Consider the following 20,361-nt stretch of genomic DNA (forward strand, 5'->3'; position numbering starts at 1 on the left):
TACACTATTAAATAATTATATAAACGAATTGTGGTTTTGAAATGATTTTTCAAATTTCCTTATCCTTTATAAAAAAAAGGACGTATGGATTATTTAGGTTTTTTTACTTGCGATATAGGTAGTTATAGAGTTATAGGGGGTTGGGGTCAAAATTCTGCCGGGGTCAAAATTCTTTTGTCGAAATTCTGCTTTCAAAATTCTGCTTTACAAAATTCTGCTTTCAAAATTCTGCTTTTCAAAATTCTGTTTTTCAAAATTCTGTTTTTCAAAATTCTGCAAAAAATTAAAAAAGGGTTTGGAAAATGTTCCAAACCCTTTTTTAATTTTTTGCAAAATTCTGTAAAATCATCTTCTTGAAAAATTATCTGTTTATTTGATTACTTACCTACATAATTTGCATTCTTTGAATGTATATTAATTTTTGTTTTATAAATGAATAAATTTGAAAATATTAAGAAAAGGTTTTGAATACTAAACATTTCCGAAAATAATTCAAAATTTTTTAATTTATCAAATAAAGATGAATATTCAAAAATTTGAATAAGAAAAGGAATATCTTGTATCAAACAACATGGGTTCCAATATGTTATAGATTTTATTTGAAAGAAAGTCAGTCCATGCATTTTAAAAAATATTTGCCACACTTAAACAAAAACATTTAGGAAAGTGCCAATGTTGAATTACATTAATGAGGTGTATTTTTCTTTAGTCAGCGCATATGCTATAAAAAAAAAAACAGAATTGGCAGAATTTTTTTGTTCAAGTATAATGCTATCAGAATTTTGGAAAGCAGAATTTTAAAAAGCAGATTTTTGAAAAGCAGAATAGAAAAAAAGCAGAATTTTGAAAAACAGAATTTTCTTTAAAAAAGCAGAATTTTGACCAGATCCCAGTTATAGGGCAAGTTTAGGATTTGGAAAAAATCGAACTCGAGATAACAATCAGACATTACAATGATTGAGAATGTCAAAAAAGTTGGTTCGGCATATTCTGTTTGTCAGTCTGTCTGTCCGTCTGTATGTGACTCGAACTACAGCCTAAACTACTGGAGCGATTTCCTTAAACCTTGGTAGTAAACTGTTTTGAATGATTACCTAGAGGACAAATTAAAATTTTATTTCAACATCAATACAAACGGTACCTGTCATATAACAGAGAATGAAAAGTTACTTTCTTTCAAAAACGGCTTTAACGATTTTGATTAAAATTTTTAGGTGTGATATAACACATAAGAACCATCTTGTAAAATAAAAAAAAAAAATATTTTTTTGTAGATAGAACGCTATTTTTAATTTATGAATTTTTCGAAACGACCTATATGTAGCTTATCGTTAGATAAAAATTTCACAAAATTTTCGAACAACACATTTTTGGATTTTTAAAAAATATTGCAATTTTTTTTTTTTTTTTGAAAAATCAAATTTTTCATGAATTTTATCGAAACGTCGTTTTTATATGTAATATTTTCTTTAAAATGGCATACCATCCCTTTTTTGTAAAATGTTAGAAAAGTTTTATACATAAAATAAAACTATTTTTTTTAAAACTCTAGGTTAAGATTTTCAATTTTTTTTTCTAAAATTTTTTAAATAGAAATTAATACCTATATTATTTAAGATTTTTCTCAAAACTTTTTGAAAATTTATGTGTGTAAAAAATTATTTGAAAAAAATTAAAATGACTCTTTTGACATAGAAAAAAGTGAAATACTTCTTTTTATGTTCAAAATGATTTCAAACGGTGTTGAAGCAATTAAAATAAAATGCACGACTGGGTCGCACGTACTTGCTCTTGTTCACAGTATCCTTATCTTAAATATTTATTGGAAACAGTGTCGAGAAAAAAAAAATTTTTTAAAAAATCGAAAGTTTAAAAATTCAGTTAAGTTTTTTTTTCAAAAATGTTTAAAAAAAATTTTTTTTTTACATTTTACATTTTTCAAAATGATGTCTGTAAATTTTTAATAAAATTGACTTATGCTTTGATGAAATATATGAACTTGAGAAATATGTCATTTTTTAAAAAACGAGCACGCCATATTTCCGTTCTCTGCATTTTTTGAGAAAAACTAAAACGCAGGTTTGTTAAAATCAATAAGTCTATTACGTATACCAAATTTAATCAAAATCGTTAGAGCCGTTTTCGAGAAAATTGCAATACCTCGAAAACGTTATATGGGAGATATGTGTTTAAAAGGAGATATTAAAAAAACAAAAAAAAACTGGCCTAGGGAATAACTTCAAAATCATCTGTACCAAGTTTCAATGAAATCCATCTATCCGTTTAGGCCCTAGCTCGATGTACAGATGGACGCACAGACGCAAAGACCGACGGACGGCATGAGGAAACCACTTTTTTGATCTTCTCCATCATCGTTATGTTGGTTTTGATTAAAACCTCAAATTTTTTTTCTACACAAAACCAATAATACAAGTAGTAAAAAAAAATTTTTTTAATTCTTTATAAAATAGTTTTTCTTAAAAAAATTTCATAAAAATCTTTGACATAACAGTTTCTCTCTTTGATATTTTTATTCAAATTTAAACATTTTCGAATTAAAAAAAATGTGTTCACAAAATTTTAATAAAATTAATAAAAAAAAAAAACAACAGCGATAATAATATAAAAAGATTAAAGTGTTTGTAATTGCCGACGGCGACAGCGTGAAAACAAAAATCATGAAAATAAAATCTGTTCGCCCCAGTTCTAAAATGATCTTTAAAATGTAGGTACAATACATAGCTTTATTCTTCTAGCTTTGAACGCATTAAAGAACGCTTATCTTAACTAGGATCTGTGATCATTATCGGAAATTTGTTGTTTCGGGCGGGTCAGCAAGTCCTAATTTGAAATTAGCAGGTTAATGATACCAATATAAGTCAGCAACAGTTTAACTCGACCTTCCGCTTAATTCATTCTTTATTTATTCTTAAATTGGTATTTATGTCTGGCTTATGTATCTAGTCTTTTTTCCTTCTTAATTACGTATTCTCTCTTAATTACTTCTGTAGGATCTCCCTTTCCCTGCTCTTATTTATTTTAAATGAACTTTAAGTTTTCTAAAAGTAGAATTTCAGAAAGCAATTCAGAGTTCCCAACTCCTTCCTAACTCCTTCTTTAACTAATTAACTCTTTTTTCTAAAAATGCTTAGTATCCTAAAAAAGGGTTAAATGAAAAATCGACTTAACCCCCTTTGACATCTTTTATCAAAGAAAGATTTCAAAGACCTAGTACCAACTGAAAGTAATTTCCGTAACTTGACAATAAAGTTCCTTTTGTGTGTAATCCCCACACGTAAAAATAAAAAAGAATTAATCACCATAAAGAAAAAAGTTAATTAAAAAAAAATTAAACAACATAATTATTTTTTTGCCTTCCATTTCAGCCTGAATTATCTGCTCAAGTAAAAGAAGCTTTGCGTATCGAAGCAGAAAAACGAATTATTTCACAACAGCAAGAAATTCTCGACAAACAACCATTTATTCAAGGTGGACCTGTAAGTAGATACATTATATACCAATAAATTATTCACACCAACACATTAATTATATATGTATATAAATTTTGTTTTGCCATTTACACCAGCCGATTATGCCAAAGAACTACGATGAATTCTATACACCGATTCTGGATAAAATTGACAAAATTCTCGGAAGTCTTGGATTCGTTGATAATCACTGCAAGGAACGGCTGACTTGCAGTATGTACAAGAATCCAATTCGTTTCAGTCCACATAGCAATTTCCTGTCAGCCGAACTGAGTCGGTAAGTGGTTTTCCTCTATCAAATTTATTGTTTTACATGCGGAGGGAACTCCAAAATCGAGGCAAATTCTACCATCGCAGATGTTATTCTCATTTTAACCTTCTCTCGATGAGGTAATGAAAGAGGTCTTTTGGCTCTTGAGTAAGCGAATCATGACGAAGGCGATGCCGATGTGCCCGCGTGCCCAAGGTCAGCTTAAATAGGCAAATTGTTTTTCCGTGAAGAAATTAATTAAATGAGTTTTTTTTTTTTTTTGTTTGCTTGTTTGCATTTGTTATGTAACTCGAAGAGAATCCTTAACAATGACACGAGAATTAATTTATTTTGTTAGTTTACCTTACCGGAAAATAAAAACTTTCCAGCTAAATATTTGTTTCATTCGAATTCGATGAATGAATGTTTTTAATTAAAAAAAAAAAAATAAAAAAAAATTCAATTCAATTCAATTCGATTTCTGAAAAATGGGAACACAATTTTTCGAGGATTTTAATTTTTTTTTTTCATTTAAAAGGGTTGAATTATTTAATGAGTGAAACAACCAAGGGTAAATTTGTAAATAAAGCTTTGGCATTTATTTTCGGGATGGATTTAAAATAAATTATTTATTTGTGAAGGAGGTTAATACGAGTATGATAAAAAAAAGATTATTTATAAATAATAATTCAGCAGAACTTTAAATTCTGCGTAAAAAACATTGATTGTTTTAAGTAACCTAATGTCAGTGCTGCAATTTTACATTTTTTTTTTTTAAGTTGAGTTGAGCTGAGATTAATAATTGAGATAAACTTTCCAACTTTCATAAATTTTTGTGTTTTTGAATGTTTTTTTTGTGAAAATTTCTGTGCGAATATAGTTTTGATTTTATAAGCCAGTCTCATCTTCATCCAGAGCTGAACAGATTTTTTTTTTAACGCATTAATACGTTTTTAAATTTGAGTATAATAAGGAACACGCTAAAAAAAAAAAAACCATGATAACAAAAATTTGGGATACGGTTTGACATAGGTATTATTAAAATAGGGGAAAATCTATAGCACCGCGTTTACATTGACTATTAATAATAAAAAAAAAGAGGTTGTCTGTAAAGCCGGTTTACGGACGATGATTTAACGTGATAACGTCGTAAGAAAACAGGTTTTGTGCTTTTAAAAATGAGTCAATTGAAGCATTTATTTATTTCAAACAATCATAATTTACAAGAAAAAGCTAAACAAAAATTACCTTTTTTCTTTTCTCCATCACACAAAAATTCATTTTTTTTATATAACAACCTATAATAAATTTTATACCACCTGAAAGCTTATTGTTTCAGCTCAAAATATATATATATATCGCTCATGTCTATTAGGCATCTATAAAAAGAGCTAAAATTTTTTGAACTCGATCAATTTTCATCAAAAAAAGCAAAAAAAAAAACATATAATTTTATGTTCTCACGCTATTAAATCAATTTTTTTAAGATAACTTATAAAAAATTGTATATCATGTAAAAGTTTATAATTTCACCTTTCATATGACGTTTCAATCTTATTTCTGCCATGCCTAGAAAAAAAGTTAGAATTTTTTAAAGCCAACCAAGTCGAAATTCCAAATTGATCAACATGATCAGGTGTTTTGAGGTATTTCGCAAGTTTTTTAAAATAACATTGTGTAGCTTGTAGTGAATGTAAAGATATGTGTGGTATACCAAATGAAAGGTCACATCATCAGGATGCTCAATAAAGTTAAATCAAATTTGTATTTGCTTTAGATCAAAAGATAAAACCTGTTGAATAATTAAGCTTTATTTTACCGTTATTTCAAAATTGTGACTACAAAATTGATTGAAAATTTGCACAGTTATATTCCTATTTATTTATCTGTTGAAGAAAAAAAGATACAAATAAAAAACTGTTAAAAAAGATAAAAAAAAAACTTGGGACAAAAAAACTTGTTTTTCCCGTTATTCGGTCAAAGACCACTTTGAAATACCAATTTTTTGCACATGTATGCGCACAGTCATAGACTACATGTTCTATAAGCTTGAGATTTTTTGAATGCTACAAAAAATTTAAAAAAAAAATAAAAAATTACCCAAAAATACCCCAAAATAAGTGATGTTTTTCAAAAAATTCATACTTCGAAACGCAGAGACTTAAAAAAAAATCTGTATCAGAACCCTAACTTTTTTTTAATTATCTTTCGAATGAAGTTTTTCAAATTGTCAACAAAAAAATTCTCCTACCTATAATCACTATACTTTGTCAAAGGTCTACCTCATGTTTTAGTTTTAGAAAACCATTAATAGCTTGGTTCTATAATTTTTATGAATTTTTTCAATACCATTGTCAGTCTTGCAATAAATTTATCTATATTGATTAAAAAAAAAAATTCGTTTAGAAAATAGCCAATTTTTTCTAAATTTTGTTTTACCCCTATTTACCCTATTAAAAGATGGAATTTTTTAAAATCCTTCAAATGTATTTAACTTTAGATTATTATCTTTCAAATAAGCTATAGAAGATTTTTGTATCTCTAATAGTTTATTTTTAATTGAAATTTTTGCCGCACTGCGAAAGTGCGAGACTGGAACGTTAAAAAATGGCGTCACTTTTTTGTGGTGGCTGCCATTTATAATCGATTTATAAGACGTTATCACGTCAAAAATTACACTGGTCTGCAAGGAAATCCTCCTTTAAATAAAACTATACTTTTCGAAAGGATTTTTGTATGCTGATTCCGAATCCGAAGTCAGAATTGATCTAACACGTCACGTTTTTTAGATATTTCCGTTAGAAAATCTCAAAAACCCATTTTTTGCTGTTTTCGAAGAAATATTTTGGCATAATGTAATATTTTTCAATTAAAATTGTTACGGTTTGTAAAAGAACTTATTTTTTTCTTTCAAATTCAGTTTCAATCTTCTCAATATCTCTTTTCTTCTCCGAGATATCTTAATTTAAGTAAGTTTAATAGGTCTGGCATATCTTATCATAAAAAAAAACTGATCTCTAAAAATTAATATATCTTTCTCCCTAGAACAAAAATATACTTTTCTTATGGACTTTAGTGTGCTGATTTTGAATCCGAACTCAAAAAATTTCGGTCAGCTCTGGTTTGTTAGATATAGTAGTTTTTGTTGAGATTTTCTAAGAAAAAACTTGATTTTGTGATACTTTAATGCGAATATCTTAAAATCCTCACATGATAGAATTTTTTTGACTTCGGATTCTAACTCAGCACATCAAAAACTATAAGAAAAGTATACTTTTGTTTCTAAGAGAAACAAATCTGAAGCTTTACAAGGCAGTTTATCGAATGGTTTATTACAAATAAGATATTTCTAAATAGATAAATAGTATATAAAATTACAAAACACGTAAAAATTTTGTTTAATGTATTTTATTATGGTGTTCTTTACATATTTGACATTTTTACAAAAATGGTACCTGATAGAATTTTTCTGAAACCAGATTTAGATTCAAGAAAGTCTAATCTTTCATAATATCAAAAAATTATTTGAAGGAGAAAAAAAAAGTTAAATTTTGCAGACCAGTGTTATTAAAGCTGGTTTTTGAAAATCTATGAGTTGAGTTAACGTGGTTTTCATTGATTTTTAGTTGTTTTTTCCCTCAGTGTAAGCTTAATAGTGCTACAGGGGCCTACCCCTCCACCACGTTGAGGCTTACCCCACGTATTCTCCGCTATGTTAAATTTTATTTTAAAAATCCTTTTTTTTTAGCTTTGATTCGGTTTTATTTTTCTTGTTGAAGCTTTCACGTATTTCTCCTCCTTTCTCGTTAGCCGCAACGCACTTTTCTAACAAAACAAGGAAATTTAATCTTCTATTAACATGTTTAAGAACCTTCGGTCTCATTGCCTTGAAGTTTAAATAGAAATAAGTAAATAGAAGGTTATTTTATTCCGCAAAAAAAACCGCAAAAAAGTTCAACTGTTTAAGCTTGATAAACAGTTGGAGGCATAAAACCCAATTAACGCCGCCTCTGGTATGTCGAAAAACACTTTTATGTTATCCTTCGTTAGTCCTAATATTGAGTAACAAGCACAACACAAATATGGTTACATTCACATTCGCTTGAATTTCATAGATTTAAGCTTGAAACCGCAAGTCAAAGTCCTGAGGCTGTGTCGAAACGTTTTATCTTAATAAATTCATTCGATCTTGATGAAGGTATGAAGTTCAATTATTCCCGTTGGATTGACTTTATTTTTCTACAATTTATTCTACATAATCTCTTTACCTACAATCAGCTGAAGAAAAGGATATGTCGAAACACACAAAAAGCTTTAACATCAATTTAATGATTTTTCCACCCAACCACCTTAATCCAACATTCGCGGTTTTATCTGGAAACGACGGTAATCATTTTGGTCTTCCTCTTTGTTGTGCAAATTCTTCCCTTTTTTTTCATCTCGTAAATTTTGTCATATTATGACACTTGGGAAGTTCGACAGCTTACATCAAACCACGAACTTCACTGAAATTTGACGGAGTCTACTACCGACTACTGTGCGCCATAAGCAAAAGACTTTTAGGCCAACAAAAAAAGAACCCAATAAAGCTCATGTTATTCCTTCTTTATGTTGGTTCTCAATTTACACGCTCTACATACAAACAATTTCAATTTAGCTCCTGTAACGTGTGTGTAATTTAAACATCAACTAACGTCACTTCACTTCGTCTGCTGTTGACGTCCTAAATTGTCACCGTCAATATTATGATGACGTCTTTTTAGCAAAAGATCATGTTCTTCAAGATTTTCATTAAGAAGAAAAAAAAAATTGAAAAGAAAAAAAAAAAAGTTTTCAATTATTTATGAGCCAAGAGTTGCGGAACAACAACAACACGAACATGAACTTGAACGCATTAAAAGGTACCTTCAACAAAGTAAATGAAAACTTCAACTACATTTATAATTTCTGTCATCTTATAATACCGTTTGGTATTGTTAAGTTCTCATGCATACCATTATCTAGAATCTAGATGTTTTGTGAAGGCTTGCAATTTATTTAGGTTGTTTTTTTTTTTTGTGCTAATCTTTAATAAAAGTTTAGTGGGTGTGTATGGAGAATTGGAATAAATTGACTGACATGTGCCAGGCATCAAGCATGTGATATGTGGTGTGCGCGGTGTTTGCATTAATTTTCTGCTAGTTAAACATTTATATAGAAGCTCTATAACTTGAAGGAAGCTGATTAAAACAGACACAATTTGCTATCCTTTGAGGTAATTATTTTCATGAATGACTGATGGAGGAATTTTGTTTACTTTTATGTAGGCTACCTTCATTAGATATATGTATGTTTATAAGGATAATCAGCTAAGCTTTCAAGCTTTTTATTTAAGAAGATAAGGAATTAATGCTTCTTAAATGGTGGAAGGCGTTATGTGAAAATTGACATAAGGAAATATCGAAACCAGTCGAGTGAATACTTTGATCCTTTTGTGCTATTGTGGAATAGCAAACAGTTTTTCAATACCAATTAAAAATAAGTTATTAGTAGATATTTGTTTACATCACAATTCAAATATACTACAGTGGGGTCTGTAGAGGAGAAGATGACGGACATCGATTTCTCCAGATGTCTTAAAATTTTGTAGGTAAATGGGTTGAACGATCGTGGTTTGAGTATTCGAGAGGAGTGTCAAAAGTTTAATATTTAATGTCAAAATTAGGCTTCTTTTGTTTATTACTTTGAAGTGGTGAATGGTATTAAAAAATCTGTACTTATACAAAAGTTGTAGACAATGATAAGTTCTCCAAAATCTTTGACAAATTTTTATTAACATTGGTTTTAAACATATTCTAAACATATTAAAGAATTATGGACTATAGTTACATCTACAGAAATACTATGTGTTTTTTTGTTCTGTGGCTAACCCGCTATGCTGGATTAGGATTATTTTGATTCGTTCGATAATATAATGCATTGATAAGCTACAAGTTAAGCTGTGTTGTAGAGTTTTGTATGGATTGAACATCCAAATATTTTTTTAATTTTGACTAAACCGATAATATTTAAGAATAAAAGCAACCTTGTCTAAAGGCAAACTAAATAATTAAGCAAGTTTAGGTCACTTAAAATAACCTTCGAAAATCAATTTAAGAAAATCTAATAAATATAACTGAATATGTTTTATATTTTAAACCGCTGATAAATACCTGAAAGCTGACGAAATCAGTGCCGATTATTGTAAAATCCTCAGTATGTGATCTAAAGCATTTCTTTAATTAGTATTGACGTTTGGAATTTCGAAAAGATATCTACCCTAAAACTAGCATAATTTTGTTTAATATCTTCTGTTACGCCAAAAATATTTTGTTGTCTTTACTATTGACAGAGCTATTTGAATCGTGTAACCACCCCCTCCTAAAGGAAATACAAATCCGCGTACAGTTTTAAAACAAAATTTAAAAAAAATTGCATTTTAAAATGTAATTTTTTTTGCAAAACTTTGCGAAAGTTTTCCTGAGGTTAGGAAGACAATTAATTCAAAATTTATAAGCGTTATTAAATAAAAATGATTTTAATTTTAACTTGTAAAATAATTCTGGACTAGCGGAAAACAATGCAGAGTTGTTTAAAGGCAAATAATTCAATCGAAGGACTTGTACATTACTAGGGATCGGGTTTCCATGCAAATGCATGTTTTTTTTTAGGAAAACCTTGGAAGCATGGCAACGAATTATGGTATACGAACCAGGAGATTTCATTTAAAATGGCAATCAATTGTTAGTGCATAGTTTGCATTTATTTGCATTTTTTTTTGCATATTTTGATATATTTTAGAAGTAAATTCATGTTTCTCGTGCATATTTTCGCAAAAATTAGCAAAAACAACGATAGTACAGGCTTGACAATTTTTACTAAAAGTGACTGAAAGTCAATTAGAAAACGTAACACGCACAGCATTTGCGTGCAAAACAGGCAAACCAACGTTGTCCAAACTAATAAAAAACACGATCAAATGATAAATTGGATTATTTAAGAGTAAATTTTCGCCAATTTTATTTATAAAAAAAAAAAAACAATATTTCCAAAAAGTTACATCTTTGAACTCGGAAATGGTTTCGTATACAGATTTCATAAAGGTTACGTAAAATCTTTTTTTATAATTTTAAAGAAATATTGATATTTAACAAATTCATGTGGCCTTAACCCTTTCGGACCCAGCGTTACTCTCATGTAACATATTTTTAAAAATTCGTAAAAAATATTCCATTAAATATTTTTTTAGGTTTCGATGGCTCAAATGAAAGATAACGATGTCTAGTTACTGGATTATTACAAAAATTTAGTCAAATATCATACCTTTATTTTTTTTATCGAAAAAGGAACTGAATTTCACATTTTTTCTTTTTTTTTTTGCAAAACAAATTTTTTTTTATATATGGTCATAATTTTGAAAAAAAGATATAAAAAAAGTTAATCCAGCAAGTGTTTTGCTTTTTGGCTTTGAAAAAGGAGCATATATTATTGTTCTATAAAAAGTTATTTTCTCAGTTGTCCGACTTTTTTTGGTGGTCATAGGCAGTGTATTTTAATTACATGTAGCATGAGAGTAACAGATTAGTTTTGCTATTTTTTATTTTGGAAAATAACTTTTTGCTATTTATATTTCTTAGTTGTGATGTTTTTGATACGATAATACTGAAAAAACATTTTTTAATATTGATTTTCATAGCTTGGGTTCGAAAGGGTTAAATGCATATTTAAAGTGCATATTTTCTATTTTTAAGCGCGTATTTTTCGTTTTTAAGTGCATGAAAATCCTATCCCTATACATTACACTGAACTTTAAGGACAGGATGGTCTTAATTGGTCAGAATTAAGACTAAACCCTAAACAAAAGCAAACGAATCACACAACGTTTTTGTTTGGTTATTCTTAGAACCCTGTGGAACTGTTCGATTCGAAATGCAAAACGAACAAACTTTAATATTTTTAATTCAAATAGCACATTTTCAAGTTTATGCCTACTATCAAAACTTTTGTAAAAAAAAATTTGGCATGAACAACCAACGCTAGACATTCTAAAAGTATTACACTGGCCAACAATTTTCAACTCTCTAAAATTTGCCAGACAGATTTATGTCTTATTTTATACATTTGGGTTCAGTAAGCTCAAAAATCATATTAGTTTCTTTAATTAAACTAATTTTTAAGTTTTAATTATTTTGACCGATTATTAAAATTTTCTAGAATAATTTATATTAAACTTAATGTATTTAGGGTCAGTTAACCTAAAAATCACATTCATTTATTTCTATGAGCTTTTTTTTTTTTGGAAATATTTAAGTTTTCCATATTTTGGAAGTAGTTTCGTAGTTCGTACTAATTTTAAAGTTATGCTTATTTTAAGTGTTTGTTAACATTTTCCAGAAATTTTTTTGTCGAACCTAATGCATTTGGGTTCACTTAGTCTAAAAACCACACTGGCTGCTTTCTAAGAGCTCTATTTTTTTTTTTAGATAGGTATTTTCATTTTTCAAATTTTTCATACTATTTTTTTTTGGTTTTTATTACAAGCGTTTTTAAAGTTTAGCTGGAAAAATGTATTTCCAATTTAATGTATATTGGTTCAGTTATTAAAAAAAATTTTAAATACAACAAAAAAAAACTAACAAAATAAATTTAATGAATTTATCTTTTCATGTATGAACAATTTAAAAACTAGAGCTGCTAGAAAAAAGTAATGTTGTTTTCGGAATCAGCACCCTAATTGCCATTTTTTTCACTCGGAGTTGAACATAACTTGAGGATTTTTATCCTCAACTTCCGAATTCGGTTCTATTCACTCCAAGTTGAATTTTTTAACTTTCGATTTTAAACTTGAGAATTGATCAACTTCCAGTTTTCTCAACTAGAAGTTTGCCGACCAAACTAAGGGTTTGCTTTAAATTTTTTTTTTTTTTCTATTTTTCTGTCAAAATTTTGTTGGCAGTTATTGTGTTAACGACTTAATATTCCAAAGCAAACAAAAATCGAAAAGCAAACAAAAACCGAAAAATTAAACACAAAATAGAATACAAATATGCTATCGATATGACAGATTAAAATTTTTATTTAAATAATTGACAGTTTTTGTTTCATATTTCCTAAATATCCCAGTTTGCCAACTTTAGATCTTCAATTGGAGAGTTGAGAAAATATTTAGTGAATAAAAAGAAATAACAACTTGTGTTTCAACTCTCGAGTTAGAGTCAACTGTCAAGTTGGCAAACTCGAGAGTTTGCTTCAAGTTGAGCAATAGTGAAAAAAATGGCCCTAAATTTAGTATAAGAAATAATAAATAACAGCCTGGAAAATTATTGTATTTTGGGCAGTGTTATCGATGTCCGAACATCCCATAGAGCCAACATTGACACTGACAACTAACAAAAATTTATAGATTCGGATATCAAGTTCAACAATTTATCAAGAGATCTCTAATTTTTTTCCGATCTAGTCTCGAATAACCTCTTTAAATGTCCACATGGTCAGCAGCGTTTGTAGAGAGCTAGTGGATATATTGCCAGGCATAGCCGTAGCTAGGATTTCATTTCGGGGGGGGTTAGCTCAGACCAAACAAAATTTTTTTTTAGAAATCACAATACTTTGTATCAACTATATGTAACTGCAGTCGATTCTAAATCCCGCTAAATCAAATAGCCATTTGAACTGTGTAGAAGCGAAAAATTTGCCAATATCCTTTTTAAGTATTTTTTAGGAGAGGAATTCGTAGTTAAAAGTTTAAAAAAGCCCTGCTTACGGTAAACGAATTTAAAAATGGCCGAATATTTAGCGGCATCTCTAATTTTGTAGCTACAAAGAGTGATAAGTTGGTTGATATAAATCGCGAGCGTTAGCGAGCAAGACAATTTTTTTTAAGAAACAAATTTTAACCATTCTAAGGCTTTATAAAAAAAATTATTTCGTACAATTTAATATATAAAACATTGAAAAATGGACTTTTTCTTGCACTGAAATTTTGTAGCAGAAAATTGACAGGTACATTCTATCTATTGAGTTCTAAATGAAATAAGCAATACTTAAAAACCAAAATTTTAAATAATCCAAGTTGTTTCACATGGAGCTAATTATACTGGTCAACAAGGTTTTTGTTACAGAAGCCAGGGTATACTTTCCCATAGGCTGAGCTCGAATCCGAAGTCAGAAAAATTCTATCACATCACGTTTTGGAGATATTCCCGTTAGAAAATCAAAATGCCGATTTTTACCAGTTTTCAAAGTTATTTTTTAGCGTTTACTTATTTTTTTTTAAATTAAATTTGTAACAGTTTCTAAAAGAATTAAAAAAAAAAAAAAGTAAACGCTAAAAAATAACCCTGAAAACTGGTAAAAAGCGGCATTTTCGATTTTCTAACGGGAATATCTCAAAAACGTGATGTGATCGAATTTTTCTGACTTCGGTTTCGAGCTCAGCCTATAGAAAAGTATACCCTGGTTTCTGTAACAAAAACCTTGTTGACCAGTGCCGAATCCGAACTCAGAAAAATTCTATCACATCGCGTTTTTGAGATATTCCCGTTAGAAAATCGAAAATCCCGCTTTTTGCCAGTTTTCGAGGTTATTTCCTAGCGTTGGTAGGTACTACAGTCTCTGAATAAATCGATACATTTATTTTCGCTTACATACTGGATTTAAGGTTAACATAGAACAAAAGTGGGTAATAAGCAACTGAAGATATCTCGGACAGTAGAAAAGATGTCTGAAAGATTTAAATAGATTTAAGAGTAATATTTAAAAAAAAAATAAGTCCGTCTTTGGATTCGAGTTCGGCCACCGAAACCCTTTGAAAAAGCATAGTTTAGTCCCGGCACCAAAAACTTGTACTTGTGGTATTTAAAGGGTTCTTAAAAGAGCATTTTAAAGTGTTAACATAGTGCTTAAGGAAATGGTCAAAGAGATAAAAACTCTTTGTAATGGACCAAACAATTTTTGTTTTCCTTTATACAAACTTCATCGACAGCTTCTGCAACGATGCAAAATTGGTAGTGATTTTAAGGGAGATTTTCGTATAGGTAATCAAATCACTAAAATACAAAAACAAATTATTTAGTGCTGCATATATTAGACTTGTATACCTATGTTTATAATATAGGTATCTTTTGATTTTCTGAAAAAAAATTTCGGGGGGGTTAAACACCCAAAACCCCCCCCCCTAAATACGGCTATGTCAAGCGGTAATTACAAATTTTCTGTGAGCTCCTTGCTTATTCTATAGCTACACTTTTCTGCTGTCACGTTTACGGCATCTTCTGCTTATTTGATCGAGGCGTAGTGAGGAAATTTCAACAAGAAAATTCATCAAAAGTTTAAATGATTTAAAACTTTGTAAATAATATCCTTTTACAATGAAATTAAACCTTAAGCCTCTCAAATAATACATTAATAAATCTTAAAGTATTATATTATATTGCAAAAAAATTAATCAATTGCATTTATGTAAAAATTAAATATTTATAATTGTTTATCCTCATGAAAACATTTTTAAGATTAATATTAATTTTTCATATTTTTTTTTTTTTTTTTTTTTGATGAGATAATAAATTAATTCTGTATTAAATTCGCATTTAATGTTTTTTTTTTTTTATTTCAGAGATACAAGTGAACTTCAGACACCGGATGCCACAAATCCCACTGTCATTCGATTCTATAGACTTGTGGATGCAGCACGAAATGGTCAAGAACAAAGAGATTGTTTACGTTTATACGCTCAATGTTCTGTTAATACAGAACTTTAGACCAGCTTATACTTTAAGTTTAAATTTAAATAAAAAACAATGAAAGAATTATTTATGATATAATTTGAAATGAAAAATCAACAATTAATTTTTAAAATTATTTCTGAATTAGAGTGAAATAATGATTGTTATAAAAAAAAAATATAAATGGTGTGTTGTAAATATGTAGGTATTTAAATTTAATTATTTATTAAAATCCATTTAAAAATTATGATTTTAAAATGTATAAAGAAAATAAGTCTGGTGTAGAAATTTTAATTGTTTTCTTTTTTTTCTTTTCGTATTTATTAAATTTTTATAATTTTTAGTTTAAATGTTTAAGAAGTATGAATATACTATTTTTTATTTATTTATTTGTTTAGTTATTTAAAAATAATTTTATTTACATATTATAACTATTTATTCATATAATATTAGTAAAAAAAATAATAATTTTATGTTTGTAAATTTAATATATTACAAAAAAAAAATATTAATTAAAAATAATTTATTTGTCTACGCCAAATTTAATTTAATAATAATTAAATATATTAATTTGAATGTATTTATTGTGAGTGTCAAAAGCTAACACAAGTGAGGAGTAGGTTTATAATAAAACTTAAAATTAATTTATTGTTGTGCAGTTTTTTTTTTTCTTTTTTCAGTGCAATAATAATGCAAGGTGCAGCTTGAAGCCTATTGATAAGGTGATAGTCAAACAAAAATTTTTGATGATAGCTTTTATTTTGAGTTCTGTTAGTAAATCGTTTAGGTGTTTAAGATGGCAAAACAAAGATAAAACTGCTAAGAAAAGTGAATTTACATACTTCTCACATAAATAAATTTTAATTCTTAAGTTTGATTGGCTGACCTTTGCCACACTTGACTAAAGTTACGCTCCAGTCTTAGTTTTTGTACTCGAGTCTCGAACGCAATATTGTCAAAAATGTAGGGTATGCAGGGGTACATTTGACACTGGGGCACATTTGACTTTGCGTTTTCGGTATGATCGTGCCCTTAATAAAGAATAGTTTAAATGAAGAAAGAAGCTTAGTTTGATTTAAAGATATCTACTTTGTGAAATTTAGCAGTCTCTCATTAACTTTTCGCTGAGTACCACGTGTTGTCGTGTTTTCTGTATTTTTGATCTAATTTTTGACCACCGGTATGTAAGCGATTTCTGAACCTAATAAAAAAGTGTTTTTTTAATGGTGAATCAATATTTTGTTAGCACTATCCTTAAAGTTTACGAAATTAAAACCAGCTTTGTAAAAAAATAGTGTTAATTATTGAAAAAAAAAGAAAAACACTTATGAGGCTCCTTCGGGGCACCTTTGACTTTTGCAATGGGAGCACAGTTTTACGTTGATTTTGGGGAAATATATATTAAATAAATTATTTAAAAATAAATCGACATTGATTAATTTTGATTAAGATTTAAATGGAGGGATTTTTTTGAAATATTTTTTTTTTGTTTTTTCTTCTTCTTTTTAGAAAATGAATTTTTTGATTTATTTTTTTTCGTTATATTATTTAGTAGATCGTTTAAAACAGAAATTTTTTTTCTAATCAAACAATAAACGAGCAAAATTCGCTGACAGTTTTAAAAACATAATGCATAACTTTCATATTTCTAAAGATAATTGAATGAAAAAGAAAACGAGGCTTAAAATATTCGACCTTATAATTACTAAATATATGAACAATTGTGATTTAGAGAGTACAAAACACTTTAATTTTGGTCGTTGTTTTAGTATGACCTACTTGTTTTGTTTGTTTCTTAGTCAGACTTAAAATTTAATTTTTTTAATTCTGTTTTGGAATGAAATTGAATCAAAGGAAGGGATAAGCTTTTTTCAAAAAATTAAACTTTTTTTTTTTAATAAAAAATATGAAACGCAACTGATGCTATATTTCTTGATTTTCCAATGTTTGAACTGGTTTAACTTTTGCTCTTTTCAATATAATTCATCGAAATAAAAAAAATTATAAAATATTAATACCTTTATTAAAAAAAAAAAAAATGGTTTTAAATATTAATTAAAGAAAAATGTTTAAAAAGGATTTTGTACTTTTTCAGAAATATTAGTTTAATTTATTTTTAATTCAAATTTTGTTCTCTATTTTACTTTGTTTTGCTTAAGACCTCAAAACATTAGATTTTTTCTTGTAAAAAATCAAGGTACTTTTGTTCGAGTTAAGCTTCTTATATTGGTAACTGCAATTGTGAACTATATACTATCTGTTCTTACAACTTCAGCATTCACTGAGAGAGTATTTTGGGTCATGAATATGAAGTGATGAGATGAAAGGAATAGGGCTGCATTGAAATTGATCAAAAATGAGCTCTTAATTTATATCAATTTTGAATTTGCCTGTTTAGGGTTACACAGATACACATATTTTAAAAATAACAAAAATATTCTTATATACTGCAAGAAGTACCAAAAAATACATTTTCAAGACTTGAAATGAATGGTACTCTTCTTTTTTCAAATTTACTCTTTTTTTCGTCTCTGAAATCAAATATACTTTATTCCTTCTTAAAAAAGTTGGCAACCCTAGCTACATTCGTAGATTTTCAAAAAGAGGCAAAAAATAGGGTTTTTTTTAAAAGAGGCCCCAATAAAAAAATGTGAAAATTGAATAAGTTAAGTACGAGAGTCACACGAATAACCTCATTTGCGCCTTTTTCGAACCGCAACACAAACCTTTTAACACAATTTTAAAAACAGAATATTATAAAAACATTGCCTGTGCAGTGCATAATTTCTTCAAAAAAGAACACAAAATTTATCAAAAATAAGCTTATAGAAATCAAATCAGCGCTAAACAACAGTAACGTATATTTTTTTACAATTGAGTCGTTATAATTGAAAGTGGTAGGTAACATTTTCTTTGATTTTCAAAAATATGTAATTTTTTTTAATCAAAAGTACATAATTTTAAAAAAGAGGAAAAAGAGGAACCAAAATATCAAAAAGAGGAATTTTTTGACAATTTTTAAAAAGTGGAGAAAAAGTGGATTGGGTGAAAAAAAAGGAAAAATGCCTCTTTAGAGGCGCAAAGGTAGCCCTGATCTATATGAAATTTCAGGCAAATCATGCCAATAATTTCAAAACTATGAGATTTTAATGCTCTCCCGTAAAATTTACTAATATGGAGTTACAAACTTTTTTGGTTTCACCGGAACAGATAACAAAAGCACTTACAGCGGAAGTTTTCAAAACCAATGCGAGTAAGTTCTTTGATATGCTACATTTTGTTCGAAGAAAATGAAGTGTTGTTATACGTTGAGATCTTTGTTTCATTAAAAAGTGCTGAAAACTTATTTTGAATATAATGCATAAGTGAAATGAATGTAGTTTTAACTTGTTTCCATTCAATTAACTTAAGTTAAATTTTTTCGGTTAGAAAAAAGTTTAGGAATAAAATTTATTCGAATAATGAGAAAATTTGGTCATACCATACTCAACATAATTTATGAACTTATTAATCTTCCCAATGACAAAATTATAGTTCCCCCAAAATTTCTATACCACCTATCTATATGAAAAGATGAAAATAGATTCAGGCATAATGTTTCAGACATAATGGTTTTCAATAATGTAAGGGGGAATTCTTTGAAGAAATTGGAAACTCACTCCCTTAATCTGAAAGCAACATCTTCCTAACACCTAGAGTCGTTCGTGGTAAGTGTGCGCAGCCGGTAAGTGTGCGCATTGCTAATATCTCGAAACTAGTGTAAAAATTTAAATTTCTGCTAATGCACAATTAATTAGATATCTGATCTTCGTCGAAGTCCGTTATATTCATGCTTCTGTTGTTTTTAATGTTTCGAGAAAAAGCAAAAGAAAAAAAGCTAACTTTCCTTAAAATTTTTCACAATTTTCAAACTCTGACAGTGATCTGCCCTTGACTTAAAGTGAAGGCAATTGATTTTTTTTATTGAGCTTACTATTTAAACTTTATGTTCCAATTAAAATTTTATTGTTTTTAGTATTTATTTATTAATATTTTATCAAAAACAATAAAAACTGCATTTGGGGTAAGTGTACGCAAAAATTTGGGGGCAAGTGTGCGCATGCAAATGCATGGGATTTTACTGAAAATATATATATTTGCATAAAATGCTTCAAAATGCATCAAAATTTCACAGTGTACAGAATCGATCAAAATAATAAGAAAATCGTATGGGGGCGGGGGTCTTAGGCCCCTCGTTTGGTTTTTAAATGTCTTTAAAAATTGAAAAAAACAACAATTGATATTCATTAAGATTACTAAGCAAAAGTACCTGCGCACACTTACCGTACACCCTAAGTGTGCGCAATATGACCTGTTTTGGTTTTCTTAGAGAAACATAATTAATTTTATAAATATTAGTTATATTTTAATTGAATTTAAGAAGTCAAAACATGTATCTCTAATAATCAATTTACTTTTTTTATGTACATCTTATATTTTGCTTGTAATACTTCTTCAAAGTCCAAAGTGCGCACACTTCCCACAAACGACTCTAACCGTATCAAACAATTGTGACCTCTCTCAACATTTTGGCAATTTATGAAGACTTAAGCAATTTTTTCTTTATTGCAAGGAAACATACAAAATATTCACTCTAAATAAAAATAGTCGTTTTCTTAACCATAACCTACTTGAGGCTCCACTCAAATTAATTTTAATACCTATATTAAATTTTCTTTATTCGTCAAAAGAAATCTTTGAAATTTCGAAAAAATACTTGACACACCCTAATGAACAAGACAACCAAGGTTGAATGGAAGAAAAAAAAATTGGATCAACTTCAAAACATGAAAAATACAAAACCACACGAATATGTACACCCTAAGGAAGATACAAGATAGCA

At 28.3% G+C, this 20,361-nt stretch overlaps 1 protein-coding gene across 2 annotated transcripts in view; it reads left to right on the forward strand.

Moving 5' to 3' along the window:
• Positions 1 to 15,540, forward strand: part of LOC129914487 (uncharacterized) — a 49,834-nt gene extending 34,294 nt beyond the window's left edge. For both annotated transcript variants that reach the window (XM_055993765.1, XM_055993766.1), the window contains 3 exons: positions 3,387 to 3,497; positions 3,587 to 3,765; positions 15,371 to 15,540. In XM_055993765.1, coding sequence (XP_055849740.1) covers positions 3,387 to 3,497; positions 3,587 to 3,765; positions 15,371 to 15,515 — 435 coding nt within the window. In that variant the 3' untranslated portion in view covers positions 15,516 to 15,540. The remainder of the gene's footprint in view (positions 1 to 3,386; positions 3,498 to 3,586; positions 3,766 to 15,370) is intronic.
• Positions 15,541 to 20,361: the final 4,821 nt, after the last annotated feature.

Source organism: Episyrphus balteatus, chromosome 3 (assembly GCF_945859705.1).
Source record: "Episyrphus balteatus chromosome 3, idEpiBalt1.1, whole genome shotgun sequence".
Taxonomy (NCBI): domain Eukaryota; kingdom Metazoa; phylum Arthropoda; class Insecta; order Diptera; family Syrphidae; genus Episyrphus; species Episyrphus balteatus.